This window comes from Dunckerocampus dactyliophorus, chromosome 4, assembly GCF_027744805.1.
Source record: "Dunckerocampus dactyliophorus isolate RoL2022-P2 chromosome 4, RoL_Ddac_1.1, whole genome shotgun sequence".
NCBI lineage: Eukaryota > Metazoa > Chordata > Actinopteri > Syngnathiformes > Syngnathidae > Dunckerocampus > Dunckerocampus dactyliophorus.
In genome coordinates, this window is record NC_072822.1 from 11,449,656 (window position 1) to 11,465,496 (window position 15,841).

The 15,841-nt window shown below is 40.2% G+C and overlaps 1 protein-coding gene across 2 annotated transcripts in view; it reads right to left on the minus strand.

Annotated features, from left to right (window-relative positions):
- LOC129180181 (phosphatidylethanolamine-binding protein 4) overlaps window positions 1–15,841 on the minus strand; it is a 70,711-nt gene that overhangs the window by 10,682 nt on the left and 44,188 nt on the right. For both annotated transcript variants that reach the window (XM_054774365.1, XM_054774366.1), the window contains exons 5-6: window positions 1,985–2,030; window positions 903–1,019 (exon numbers count right to left, since the gene is read on the minus strand). In XM_054774365.1, coding sequence (XP_054630340.1) covers window positions 903–1,019; window positions 1,985–2,030 — 163 coding nt within the window. The remainder of the gene's footprint in view (window positions 1–902; window positions 1,020–1,984; window positions 2,031–15,841) is intronic.

A 15,841-nucleotide genomic window follows, 5' to 3' on the forward strand; every position in this document is an offset into this window, starting at 1 on the left:
ACAAAAGCAATCTCAGAGAGGCGCTCGACAATTTTCAGTCATGTTGTTGTTGCGATAGGCTGTATGTTCAATAATAGCTAAAGTTAGTAGCTAAACTTTTCCAAAACGCTGTCATTAGCTGACAACAAACATGACTAGTCTGGGTGTGTGTGTTACGTCACCGTACTCAAAGCAGGGAGAGGAGGGATATAATGCTAACAGTATGTGTGAATGTTGGCACCCTGTAGGCAACTTGAGGAAGCCGCTGCAGTCAGTCCCTTTACGGAGTGTATCTCACAATTTAGGACATAGGAAGCTAATTGGTCAAACAACAACAAAATATTGTTAGTCAAAAACCTGAACCTTGATGTGTTTTTGGCTTTGATATTTAATCTTACGTAGAGTTCGGTTCTGCACTTTCTCTTGCTTCACTAGGGGGAAAAAATGAATGCTTGATAAAATATTTGTAAAATAAACTAACAACTAGTGACTAACTAGTAAGAAACAAGATCAGCCTTTAAACACATAAACACTGCTTATGCATGTGTGCCCAGCACTGCTGGACACTGCACAAAACGTTCAATAACAGGGGCATAAAAACCGTGGCTGAGGCATTTGTGGACACCCGTTACGCTATTTCATCATATATTGGATTAAGCCCACTTAAGTAAATAAGCAACAAATACTCATCTGAATATGAGATGAGAGTGGCACATAAAGATGACCAGTACAATATCTTAAAGCGCAAAAGCAACAGTTAAAAAAATAATGTGTTGTATTGTTATGGTTTGCCGGGTTTTCCTTTATTGCTGATTCAACTACAAACTGTTGGCAGTCCGGCTGATAAGCACCGATATGATAGATGAGGCTGCAGAGGTCAGCAGCGTACCGACCTCATGGGTGCCGGCGAGTGGAGTCATTACCTCGTGCCAGTGTCTCCCGCTGGGCGAGTGACACTAGTGTGTTGGGGGGCTTCTCAAACAACATAAACTGGTAACGGTGGAAGCCAGACGCCTGTGGTGGAGTTGGTGGATGATAGTCTGTGTGTGGGAAACAAAAGAATTAGACGGGAGGCTGATGAATGCAGCAGTCTCTCTCACACACACACACACACACACACACACGCACACAGACAGTGATAAATGTCATTATGGCAATGATGCAAGTATGAGTTAAAACTGCGTGATTGTCATTACACACTCTTTGTCACTGCAAATACTGAGCGTAGAAAAAATGATGTATAAAATATTATGTATGTATTACACAAAACCTGATTAAATAGCAACATATGGAGATTGGTTGTGGAGAGACGACAGGCCACTTCCTTTGCACTGGTAGAGCAAGGCACCAACCAAAATCCAAATAACTAACAGTGTATTCAACCATTTCCCTATAGTTGGATAGATACACTTTAATGAGGCTATGTACATGTAGCTAAGGTGTCACAGCAGCAATATTCACACAGAAAAAAAATTATAATGGTGATGGTTTAGTTTATTTGGAACATGCCTTACAAGTCACATTGGCGTACATCACATTTACACTTGCACAGACCTGCAGGTCCAAATAGGAGGAGGAAGAAGCTGATGATTTCATCCTACCCATTCTACATGTCTCAGCAATTACTGGCAGTTTGTTTGCTTTCTGTTTAACATGTGCCAGGTTACCCATTTTCTAATGGCAATACATTTAAGATCTAAAACTGTTACCATAACAGCACATGAAGATGTTAACTATTTTCATACGCACAGCAAGGCTATGGTTTAGCAAGTACAACATTGCAAATAATATCAGAAATATGGTGAAGTTATATGAATGTGCACATATGCACAGGTTGCATAGACCTAATGAGTATGATATCAATGGTCACATTGTTTCACAAAGTGTTAACCTCATACGTAGAGGAGGGTCGTTATCAAAATATACAGTGAATGTCATAACGGATAATCAACATTATTATTATTATTAATAATTATTATTATTGAAACAAAATAAATATACTTACCAGTGACGGTCGTCCCTTGTAATTGTCCCGTCTTCAGTGCACCTCCCTGTTAAGTGAAGCACACACTAGTTAGTCAGAACATTCCAACAATTATTCGTACGTATGTAAGTTTGAAAAAACAGCAATTAGTATGAAACAGACCAGCATTTTTACTGCACAATAAGGCTAAATACTAAAACAATCATTGACATGATGACAGTGACAAAACAGAAGGCCAACAACAGCTTCGGATGTCCATATTGTGTCAATTAAAACCTGCATGTGCTAAATTATGTTTAAACCAATAGAAGGTTCATCAGATGTCATGTCACTCAGTGTGTGCAGCAAAATCATCCTTCATTTGCCAGGTTCAAATCCCCTCATCCTGGGCAGGCGAGCACAGACGCTACACCATGCAAATTGCTCACAGGAATGTTTGTTTAATAGACTTGGCTGCTCGCAACGAGATGCTCGCATCCTTGAGTGGGAGGAAAAGGGCTAAATATGTTTGTCTGTGAAATGGCCCGAAAAGCACTTCAAGTAAACATGGAAGTCCCCGTCAGCAGCATCAAATATCTCCTCTCAGCACCTGCTCCTGTCCCCTGTTTCTGCACACGCAGGCTCCCCCTACAGGGAGACAAAGGTACTGTGCTACAAGACAAGAGCAAGGCCACAAAAGGGCACACAGTAGAGCAAAGAGTGTTTCTGTCATACATGGTAAAATAGAAGGAAATAAAACACTAACAACACACAGCATGGCAACAGATAAAATGGAATGGTGCGGACATTTAGCATGTAACTACTGAGCTACTACTGAGTCACAAAAATCACACAGGCAACCAGCTTGGCTTGCTACTTTTTTTGTACTGTATAGCACATTGGGTGTAAGGTATTTGCACTAAGGTTATTACGTTTTTTAATAATAATTCTTGCATTTCTGTTTCATGCTTTCCCTATAAAATGATTTGACTTATTTGGATGAAATGTTACTGCTGTTTGTGAGGTTGAGTGGTAAATATTGGAGTGCATAGCCCCATTGTTTACACACTACAACTGGTGCATTACTGAAGAGCAGTTTCAGCGAGAGAGAATTTTCATCCACTGATCAGCGAGAACAAAAAGCTTTATTTAGAAATAGCAAGAGTCCTGAGGCCTGCAGGATGCAAGCCCATTGCCATAGCAACAGGTAGTCAACATTTGCGCGTGCAGCATCTCTTGTATTTTAATGCTGTTATGCCACACTGTGCCCTGATTATTCTATTTCGATACGTGGTCAAACAACATAAATGCATATACTGTACTGTATATACCAGTATTTATCACGAAAAAATGGTTAATATAAACGTGTGCGCCAAGTGGTTTATGATGTCCGGGACAGTCATGACAGTTGGGAGGTCACTAATGCTAACTGGGGAGTGATAGACTGCTCACATTAATCTTCAGGACTTTCTCACATGGTGGGTGGACCACCTTAGGGAGCTGTCTGTGGGGGTGGGATACAGAGCATAAAACAATTCCTGACTTCTTACTGACTGAAAGCTTCTTCCTGAGTTTGTGTTCATAGGATAAAAAGTTTCCATCTTGTAATGTGCTTTGTCCTTTTATCATGTTATGTATGTCAGAAAAAGCAGTATTCATTCATTCATTTTCCCGACAACTTACCCTGTTCAGGGTCATCGGCGAGCAGGAGCACAGCTCAGCTGACTGAGAGACATGCAGAGAGGTAAATACTGTATTTCCTCATGTAGTGGCCAATTGTATTTATTTGCTCAACTGCAGAGAGCCCCTTCGCAACCACGAAATATTGTACCCCGAGGGCCACCTGTATATGTATTATTAGAAAAATAACTGTAATATATTTAATTGTATATTGTGTATCTGTTAAGCAGCTTTGCACTCCACCATAAACTTCCCTTTTAAAGATGCAATGTCTGCATCGGAAAAGCTGAAGTTCAGAGTGTGTTGGTATAGATGTCAACTGCCACACTTGGCGTCAGAGTAAACGTGATTACAGTCGTCCCTCGCCACTTCGCGCTTCGAATTCCGCGGCTTCACTCTATCACGGTTGTTCAAAAATATATATTTAAATCATGCTGTTTCGTGGTTGAATACTGCCTATTATTAGTAAAAAATATGCACATTTAAGCAAATGCTACATATTTTTGCCTACATTAGTAGAGGTGTCACGAGACACCTAACTTGTGAGATGAGACGATGCACCAAATTGGATCCATGAGAAAGAGATGAGACTTTAACATGGATTTTAAGGGAAGTACAATGAAAATATATGACTGGACAAACAATTTTTTATTTAAGTGAGGCACAAAACAGTGCAGGTGTGTTTTGAAATGTTTACTGTCCCACAAATTGACACTCAGGTATTACTGTCAATGCTTTTTGAAACCAAATAAACCACTGTTATGATACTATTACTACTACTACTACTACTACTACTATTACTACTACTACTACTATACTAATAATAATAATCATCATCATGATTATCATCATCATAATGATACAGCTCACTGTTTTTACGTCAGGGCTGTCCAGCTGTCCTTGGGTAGTTATAATACAAAAAAACATTTATAATAAAAAAAACATGATACATATATTTAAAGACAAATCTTTGTGTTTTTATTAGTTATAAATATCAACATTTTAGCTTTTTCTAAAAGCTCACAGTTTTTACGTCAGGGCTGTCCAGCTGTCCTTGGATAGTTATAATACAAAAAAACATTTATAATAAAAAAAACATGATACATATATTTAAAGACAAATCTTTGTGTTTTTATTAGTTATTATTATCAACATTTTAGCTTTTTCTAGCTACATTATGCCTTTTTGCTCTATTTTTCCACTTTTGCTGGGTTTTTGTTTGTTATTTTGTTATTTATGAGCCACCTTCGACAGATGGCCCCTGCGCCATACTTTGGACACCCATGCATGTTTTGCCAGGAGGGCGAGTGTGTCCAGGTTCTGCCTTCTTGGTGATGTTGGTCAGGGACTGGGTTGCATTATGGAGGTTCTTTTCTATTGCTTTCAGACGTGCATTGCACACCGTTACGGAGTTGGAGCCCACTCCGGTGCGCCTGCTCTGCAGATGCTCCACCTTTGTTGATGGCTTGTATTTAATTGCTGAATAAATGCATGATGCAAGAAACACTTAAATGCGCACCCTTACTTGCTAAACATAGTGGCCATGTCGATAAATTGTCAACACGGGTCTCTTCTATGTATGAGGTGTGCTATGAACCGGAACCGGAGCTTGAAAGCCGTCACTTAGCCAAATGTAATTAGTGTCAATAGAACCGCTCAGTGATTAAGGTGTGGACAAGTCTGAACATCTATGTGGTTTGATCTGACAAATCTTTAAGTAAAGTTGATCAAATGTAGAATAACTCCAGCTTCTGCTTGGACACAGGGACGGACCTACCATGAGGTAAACACTGGCCTAGGCCCCGAGATATCCAGGGGGCTCCAAACGTCTCATAAACACTGATGATTGATTTTTTTTTTCAATTTAAAGTACAGATTACTGTTTTAGTCTTAATTTATGTACTAAAAACTACAGAAAAATGTGTAATCATTCATAAATGTTTCGACCGCTCCCCCTCCCTTCTCATGCAATGGACTATTCCATGTTACCGTGCATGTCTGGAAGACGGGAGCGAGGCAAGAAGCAAACTTGTTGGTGCAGAGTTACCCCGTTGGAGCGGAGAAGAGAAGAGGCGAAGGCAAGTGGAAAACAGTTTTTTAAAAATCCTAACTACTGAAGGTTTTTCAGTCACAACAAACGTGGACACGAGTACAGCAGCACCGCTACTGTCAACCGAGGAGAATGCATAGAGATGAAGCTGAGAGTGGCACTTTTCATCACAAAGATTAGAGCGGTAAACTATGTTAAATGTCACTTAATGTTTTTAGCAATTACAGTAAAAGCTCTGAGACGATGGACTTGTTAGGTAATAATAATCTCCCAGGAGGATTTGAAGGACTTTTATCTAGTTCTCAGGAAACAGGAGAATTTCCTCATATTCACACTTGTTAGAAGGTGATAAACACGAATATTTCAAATAGTTTTTGGGGGGGGTATATAAACATGGCTATGTAACTAGCAACTTAAGCTGACCAGAACTGTAACAAATTTCAAATGTAGGAAAAAAGTTTACATTACATTTACATTTTGTAAAAATGAAAAAAAAAAGGGAGGGCCCCAATGACTACTGTAGATTTGCCTTAGGCCCCCAAATGATTAAATATGCCCCTGCTTGGACACCAACAAGTAGCAGGCAGATGGAAAAAAACAGCCACACGTCACTTGCTGACGATGTGAACACCAAGGTAGGTTGAATTGCAAAGTGTGCCACTTCATGTGCACTTCCAATAATGCCTTGCACACTGCCACTTCCATATTACTGTATTATCATTAATAGTAGAGATGTCATAGTTGACTGATTAGTCTGATTAGCTTCTGCCTGCCCTGCTCTCATGATGCAGCTTGTCTCCAAATGAGAAATCTAGTCACGTTTTAGTCTTTAAAATAAAACATGACGACAACAATTAAAACATGACGCCCCCGCTATAAATTATGCATTTTCAAGCATAAAAATGGCTAATGAACTGAAATAGAAATATAAGGCATTCAAAAGGTGCATTCAAAGATGTTGATATGTAGTATTATACACTGTTTACTAGGTGTGAGTAATGCTACAGTAATGTTCAGTGAGACACACAAGCACCAGACTTGATCGCCAGAACAACAGGCTTTTATTGCAGGTTTGAATTATCTCACAACAGGCACAATATTCTCTCATGAAAATCCCTAATAAAAACACGGGCTACTTTTGCGGCTGTAACCCATGGCAAGCTGAAACTCAACTCTGAACGCCCAATGTCACTTCCTCTCCGCCTTTCAATCAGCTCCCCTAAAGAACACATTTATAGTGACACACACGAGCATGAGTCTTATTTATGTCTTAAAATGGCTTATTTATTTTTATAATGTCTACTATATTGGGTGATATGAGTGTAAAGGTGGCTATAAGGGTGTCTAGAGGGCTCTAATAATGTTAAAACTGTATTTAGAAGGTCAAAAATAGGTTTTGTATTCTCTAACTACATGTTGGCCACACAGTCTGGAGATCGGGAAGACCTGGGTTCGATATCTCCGTTGGGCATCTCTGTGTGGAGTTTGCACGTTCTCCCCGCGCATGCGTGGGTTTTCTCCAGGTACTCTGGTTTCCTCCCACATTCCAAAAACATGCATGTTAGGTTAATTGGTGACTCTAAATTGTCCATAAGTATGAATGTGAGTATGAATGGTTGTTTGTATATATGTGGTCTGCGGCGACCAGTCCAGGGTGTACCCCGCCTCTCGCCCATAAGTCAGCTGGGATAGGCTCCAGCATACCCCCGCGACCCTAATGAGGATAAGCGGCATAGAAGATGGATGGATTCTCTAAGGATTCACTAAATATTCGATTTGCCGAGGCCACTATCTGAGGAAATACGGTAGATAAAGAGAGAGCTACATTTGTTAATACAGTATATTGGGGAGAAAAAAAACAGCATAAGATGTAACTTTTTAATGTTTTAAAAATATTCCTCTGCAATGATAGAAATCAAATTTGTGGTGTGGTAATCAGTCAAGTAGTTTTTGTATAATACTGCTAAGACACAAACCACCATAACTGCAAACACAACCATAAACATGGAGGTAAAAATAGGAACATCCTCAATATGATTCATGGGTTCAGGAGAGCGTACATGAATTGGTTTAAAAATAAAGAAAAATGTAACAATGCCTTGCATTCTCTCTTGGGGAATACTTAAGTTACAGCGTGTAGGAGGTAGAAACTGACAATATGAAATAGAACCATTAAAATGACTGCAAGCATGTTAAAACTGCATTATGCATTTTTTGCATCCAGTGGTAAAGATTCATACCAACAATGAGGTGCATTCGTATGTACTCCCCTTGCTAAATGCTCCAATACCACTGACCCAAGAGTACTATTTGTGGCATTCATTAAAAAGTTGTTTTTGTAAAATGTTCCATATTGCTTTTCATTGCAGTGCTCATTCAGGAAAGAGGTTTTATTGATACTCCTTGGGGACTCAACAGTTGAAAGCAACCTGGTAGAACATTTCAAATGTTTAATACTATACATGTGCTGAAAACTCTCTCTGGACTTTAGAAGGTCCAATGAGCAGTGGGTTTGACTCATGTGTCTACAGTGGATTCCCTCACATTTGCGAGTTATCATTCAGGGCCTTGCAGATTCACGGGTCTTTGGTAAAACAATTTATTTTCTCTGAATATAGGCAGTCTTTTGGTTTAGTTTTTTTTTTTTTTTTAGCAGAAAACACATCTCACCCAGCTTCAGTCGACGATAATTTATAAATATGGGATAATTCAGGTAAAATGTACACCATACATGTACCACTGTTAAAAAGCCCATGTTTTACTTTTTTATGTCTTCATGCGTCACTGATATTTTTTCATCAAGCATTGATATTTCACACTTTGTTCATGGGCCTTGAACACACCATAGCAGCTGATACGGAAAAGTGAAACTTATATATAACTTCTACACCACGACTCTGATTCTATCTGTTCATTGATGAGCTGACATTATCCTTCATTAGTTGTGAGTACCTATACATTTTATACTTTAAAATATGTTTAGTAAGTGTGTGAGGCATATTGAACAGAGATGGGGGAGGGTTACGGAGCTCAATCTAATCTATAATGTACAACAGTCACTCTTATTGCAAATGTTGATCCAAAATCAGAGAAGAACGTCAAGATTGCAGTAGGGACTGTGAGGGGGGACGGACCAGGCTGTGCGTAAAATAACCAAAAAATGACATTTTTATGGGTCTCTCAAATACTTGCGGATTTTCTCCATTCACTGGTGGTCCCGGAAGGTAAGCCCTGCAAGCAGGATCCACTGTACAAAACTTCCGCCAGGAGTCCTCGTGCAAGCGTTAATAGACGTGTCCAGGGGGAGGTAGTGGGTGGACGTATGGGTGTGGTTTCACCAGGAATACCCACTTGCCCAACAACCTTTTACTGTGTGGGTGAGTACTTCCTTTTGTCAGCACGAGTTACTCATGCACCTCATGTACCCTCCCCACCCCCACCCATGCACCCCCCGCAAAACCCACACCTACGACAATCAGCACCCACGTCCGTCTAATGCGGCTCGGAGAGCATCATTCTCTCTTTTACTTGCAGTCAGGCTAACAGACGGGGAGAGAGAGCATGACAGATGGTGTTCACAGCTCTATTTCTGAGGCTGGACTTGTACCCCGCCTCCCGCCAACTCCGCCAATTCCACTCAAGCCAAGTGCTTATGATTGTGCCTCCTCGTCTTCGCCTTCGTACTCAACTCATTCATTTGCAGGCTGATTGTGAATTAAAACTGACAAGAAACTCACCACTTACATACAGCTTTCATTGCATTTCTATTGGAAGTCTGATCACATCTGTTAATACTGAATACAAAACATTTCAGTTACAGTCGACAAGTATAATCTGGCACTTCACTGTTGTGTAGCATCACTTGTGATGTAACAATGCCTAGAACGGAGGTTGAAATGCAACAACTACCTCAATCATGCATAGAACCGTTATCAGTGTCTCTTTTGGGTGATGGGAGTGTGCACACGTGAAACTTGACATGGGAAAACTGTTGTTGTGATTTAGCGTGTCTGGCTACGATCCAGCTTGCCTGAAATCCAGTTTTTCTGTTTCATCTTTGTTTGAATGAATCTGCAAGCAAAAGGTTAATGGGCCAAAATCGAATATTTGGCTTTTCAGCCTTACACTGCCTGTTTTCCAGGGCTGCTCTTATACCACCGTCAGGGAATGGACGGCCGTCGTTTCCTCGACAAGTATTCTATACGACTGTTTGTCTATATGTGCCCTGTGATTGGCTGGCGACCAGTCCAGTGTGTGCCAAAGTCAGCTGGGATAGGCTCCAGCATACACCCGCGACCCTAATTAGGATAAGCGGCATAGAAAATGGATGGAAGTATTCTATACATCACACGAGGAGCTGGCGTAAATGTAGCATCTTTATCTGATTGGGGGATGCTGTGTCACTGTGAAATAGCCCACATCTGGGTGCTATATAACAGCGTTTTTCCAGCTGGATAAATACAGAATACAGGATTTTGCAGGATCTGTGTGTGACAGCTTCTGGTTGACTACGATGACATTTAACCAAATCCAAGTGGCTAAATATTCAGTTTTGTATATACTATATAGTATATAGTTGAACACTAAGTCAGTTTTCCTAGCTTAATTTTCTGACTTGAAAAACACAATATAATAATAATGAGTATAATAATAATGACAATATAATAAGGACACTTGGAAAAGTAAACATGATTTCTGTAAAATCCTCCAAAGCTTGACTGTGACGTTTTCTTGGTGGCAAATGTGATGCTTAACTCTTTAGGCGCCAGAGATTTTTGAAGAAAATATTGACTTTTGATATTCCTATTTAAAAAGGTTGTAGCTTGAAAATGGTTAGAGATAAAGGCATGCTGTAAATGACAAAAATCATCAGTATGACCCAGTTTGTGATGGGAGTAAATTCAGTAATCTAATTTGCATATTATGATGTCACCAGGCTCAGAAATAGTCAGATTCCTGTCTCCACGATACGCAACAGGCTCATCAAAAAGTCAGATCCACTTGTGATACTCTTCGTCATCTCTCAAGCAAACCCAGCCATTATATTCATTTACAGCGGAATCTTGAACACCACTGCTGCCTCCACCTCTGATAGTAGTGTATTTTATACCGCGACTGCCGCTTTTATACATTCCCGCTAACCCCGTCACCATTTGTGGTGTTTTGACCACCATGCACCGTACGTCTCACCTATTTCTCCTAGTATATTTTAGGAAAAACCTTTTTAGACAAAATACAAACTAAAATGAGGCTGAAATGAGTAGAAACTAAAATGAGGCTGAAATGAGAATCTCAAATTTGTCTTCTGAGCTGTAGAAGAGCAACCTTTGAGCAATAAAATTTTCCTCTAGGACGTTGAGGGGATCCCCTCCTCCCACTTCGAACATGGTGAAGCAAAACATAGGCTCCAAAATGTGCTGTTTGTGGACTGTCACGGTGAGCGGACTCACTGCCGCCAGCACACGGGAGTTCAAACTCATTAGACTCCTAAACTTTGCATAGAAAAAAGCCCTCAGGTGTTGCTCAGATTGAAGTTACAGATGTCCGCCATCTGCTGGTGTAAAATAGTAACTACATAAGGCATCGTATTTGTCTCTATGGCTTGGTAAATTCAGCAATGTTCCTTGTCGCAATTTTGCGACTTTGGCGGTTAAAGGGTTAATAAGTGCATGGTGGAAAAAGCAGCTAATAGGCTTTCATGTGGTGTGATTGGTTGGTAAGGCAGCCTAATGGTGATCAGCTAAGCAGGGTGAATTGGTCTCAGTCAAGGGTGAAAGCCAGTGGGTGAGTCATCCCGGATCTGCATCAATGAATCAACAAATTAACCAATTTAACAATTGCCAGTTCGACTAATGGCTTTAGTCAAGGAACTCATTTGGCGTTGGTAATGAACTGAGTTGGAAACATAAACAGTCCAGTTATTAAGTGAACTCCAGCCTTCACTGACATCACCTGACACTGTGATGGACCAAACCTACAGTCTTTAGGTTGAGCTCATTAGTTGGGCAGCGTATTATTACTCAAATCAGTGATTTAAGAAACGAGTCACCCAAACCCATTATCATCCTCATCTATTCAGTCTAATTTGCATACATTATAAACCTGCCATGACAAAAGGGCCGTGCTGGTCTGGTCATCTAATCCTCATAGAGCAGATTGGCCTGCGCTGCCCTGTTAGGCCAAAAATGAGTGTACACTACTAAACCAATTTCATCCAGCAAGGTCCTGCTTCCCTGAGAGCTAATGTGTGTGTCTGCCTGGGAGTATGGGTGCTGATGAGTGTGTACTTTAGCGCTGCTGAGGGAAGCCCGAGCTTGAGTTCCCAAGGTAACAGTCATTTTGAGTGGGGGCCGGATGACTCACTTGAAGGGAATCCTGGAGCCTGAACAAAGCTGCCCACACGGCCCACCCTAAGCTCCATCGGCCCAACACGTAAACAAGACACTGACATGCACACCCTCCGCTGCCATAGGGCTTCCCACTGACGGGGGTGGCACTGGAAAATCCTAGCCTGCTCTTGCCTACAAGTAGTGACTGCATAACGAGGCCTTACTGGTATATGGCCATTGTGAGCGTCTGTATTGATCTAACTCTTGTTTTACCCCTTGTTTGGTCAGGTGTGAAACTGAACACGGATGCAGCCCAAATTAGCCAGTCCAAGAACATGTAGAAGAGAATCTTCTCTGGTGTGAATGTACTCTGCCCCTGATCTGCCCCAATGCAAACAAGAACCAATCGGGTAAGACTCTTTATGCTATAAAGGTGACATAACTACAGATAGTAAGACCAGTTTAGCATGTCTTAATTCATGCTCAAGAAGCACATCTTTTTCCCATTTGACGGAGGACCACACACCACGGAGGGAAACGCACAAATCTTACAAACACATAAACTGACCAGAAAAAACCTATACAGTAGGTGTGACAGCACCCTGAGTACATTTATATGAGAACCCTCTTGTTGTGTAAACAAATAGCCAAAAAAAAGTCAGTACATAACTGTCCATCCAACTGAGTTATAGGCGAAACATACCTCGACGCATGTGCTGGTTTTAGATGAGAAAACTAAAGTAGTGGGAGTGAAACCTATTAATGGCATAGATCTTCAAAGTTTAGTGTGTCCGTGTGAAGGGTGACACAAAATAAATGACTATAAGTAAGCTTGTGGGCTCAGGTACGAAGGAGGAGGAGGAGGACAAAAAGAAGTGAGAGGATGAGGAGGAGGATGATAATCTAATTATTAAGAAATTAAAAGGGATCAACAGGCGTGTAATTGACCACTCAAGTTTGTTCAAGGTCAGACTATTCTTTCAACTTTGGAGGGGTGGTCGACCAAAGTGTAGAAATAGGAGGAAGTCATCTGTTATTCGAAGTGATTCATGAAAAATGAGCAACCGATTTACCCATAGAAGATGACAATGTACTGATAATAATTTTGTAGGAAATCACACAGTCAAGTACTCTCTTGTGTTCCCAACTTCACTGTTCTGCAACAACAGTGTCAGCTTGTGTTCCGTGAGTATGGTCAAACAACATAATTTCAAAAGTGTTAGGGTTGTGGTATATAATTGAATTTCAACCAATTAATTTATATATTAATTATTAATTATGTTCATTATATTTCATAAAAATTAATTCAATCGTTCATCCATTTTTTGTACCGCTTGTTCTCATAGGGGTCATGAGTTACTGGGCAGGCACGCCCTGGATTGGTCACCAGTCAATCACAGGACACATACTATATATACAAACAACCATTCACACTTACTGACAATTTAGAGTGTCCAGTTAACCTAACATATGTTTTTAGGATGGGGGAGGAAGCTAGCGTGACCAGAAAAACCCAAACACACACTGAGAACATGCAAACACTGTCACGGTCCAATCTATTTCAGGAATTGTTTTAGCATTTAATGTCTAAAAAGCGGAAGAGTAATTTTTAAAGCGTTAACATCCAGGCATCACGTGGCAGCAACATTTCGAGTCAGTCATCCTTCCTGTTAAAAGCAGCCATTTCATTTGTTTCTGTCCACTGTTGATCACCACGGTTCATTCAGTGTCTTTAGTCATTAACAAGCGAGAGCTGGTACAAAGGGATTTAAGAGGGAGCATTACTGTTTTGAATGGCTGGATGCTTAATTCTTGTATTATAATTGAAGCAGGAGCGAGACAGAGGTTATGGTAACTGCTGGAAACCTGTCCCACTTCACGGAAAGGTTAATGAACCTTGCAAGTCCTATGGGAGATGGAGTATGCTGTTAATTTGACAAACGTGGGAAATAAATGCTTTTATGCTTTTATTGACGGTGACCAATAGCGGCCTTTTCTGCAATGAAAGGTTTTAGTCTTTCGGGTGCTTTGCTATGAGGCAAAACAATCACGTGGAATGCATTTGTTGGAAGAAACTAAAGTGCATAATTGTTTGACAAGCCATTTCAGGGCAAAAGCATCTTCATTATTTGTGCCTATTTGAGCATATACTGCAAAAAGGACTGTCATATCATTCATGTTGTGATATAAATGCGCACCTTTTAATACATTTATGGGAATGATGGACCTTTTAAAATCAGTATTATAAAATCTACATTCATTGTATGCATCATGGGACATGGGGATGTCTGTAAAAGTGGCATTGCCAACCAAAATTAGATACACTTTATGATACACGCGATCATGCAGAGGTTTTAGACACACCACCAACTATCTCCATAGTGTTAATGATTAAGAGATTATGTGGATAATCTCCTTCACGTTCAATAATCTTGGCAAAGATAGAAATCTGGTTTCGCAAAGGCAGATGCTGACTATGGCTTCAGTGGAATATAGATCATTTGTAAAGAAAAAAACAAAGAAACAGCAACACCCCCACAATGAACACAATATGTACACACATATTAGGAGACATCTCATACACAAGAATTCAATTGAACGTAGGTTAAATAAACCCAGTTCCCAGAGAATCTTAATTATTGATCTTAGCATGACATGTTGTTTGCATCCAACTTTGTGGGAACAGTTTGGGGAAGGAGTCTTTCCTGCCACAATGCACAAAGCAGGTTCCTTAAAAGCATGCTGGGGAAAAAGTTGTGAACCCTTCAGAAGCCAATCACTTCTGACCTCACAAATGTCAATTTTCCAATGTTATAGATGTCAGGCCAGGTGTTCCAATACTTTGGTCCATATTTGGTCCATATACTGTATATAATATATATGGACCAAAGTATTGGAATACTTTTACTATACTGTCTCTAATTCCAAACACTTACAGTCACGGATAAAATAATTAGACCACCCTTGTTTCTTCAGTTTCTTGTTCATTTTAATGCTTGATACAACTAAAGGTACCTTTGTTTGGACAAATACAACAATGACAACAAAAATAGCTCATAAGAGTTAATTGTTTTTTGTTTACGTTCTTACAATTGTTAATTGTAAGAACGTAAGTGATTTTGGTTATTATCAAGAAAACCATGGAAGTTGCTAGATATCAGCTCTTAAATTAAACTCTTATGAGCTATATTTGTTATCATCATTATATTTGTCCAAACAAATGTACCTTTAGTTGTAGCAGGCATTAAAAAGGGTCAATAAACTGAAGAAACAAGGGTGGTCTAATCATTTTTTCCATGACTGTATTTTTTACCTTTTGATTCTGAAAAAGTAAGTAATTATTTTTAAATGGCAAGTAAAGACATTTCAGTTGATACTTCTGCTACAATTGGACCTGCTCCCATTGTGTTCAATTGAAATTCTGTCAGGATGTCTTGCTCCACTAGTATTACATAAAGTGCAAAATCAGGAAGACTGTCCTCACCTCCTACTGTATACCTGTCCTGGCTCATTTCTTTTTGAGACCCATCTTTTCCAAGCAAACCTGCTCTCTCTTTCTCCCAGGGATACTAAGGGTGCTGCTTCCCTCGCCTGTGTGCATAATGTTTGCCAGAGAAGCGCACAAGAATCCGAGCCCCACAATCCCTCTTAACCTTTGACCTTGGCTTACTGTTACCTGTGAGCAGCACTATGGCAAACATGCAGTAAGAGTAGCGTACAGACCTGCAAGCTGTTTGTGTACTATAAAGATGGAGGAGGGCATGGGAGGAGGGAAGGGAAGAGAAAGAGAGAGCTATTTAATCCCCCCCCAAAGGAACTCCCCTCTCAACCCATATCATG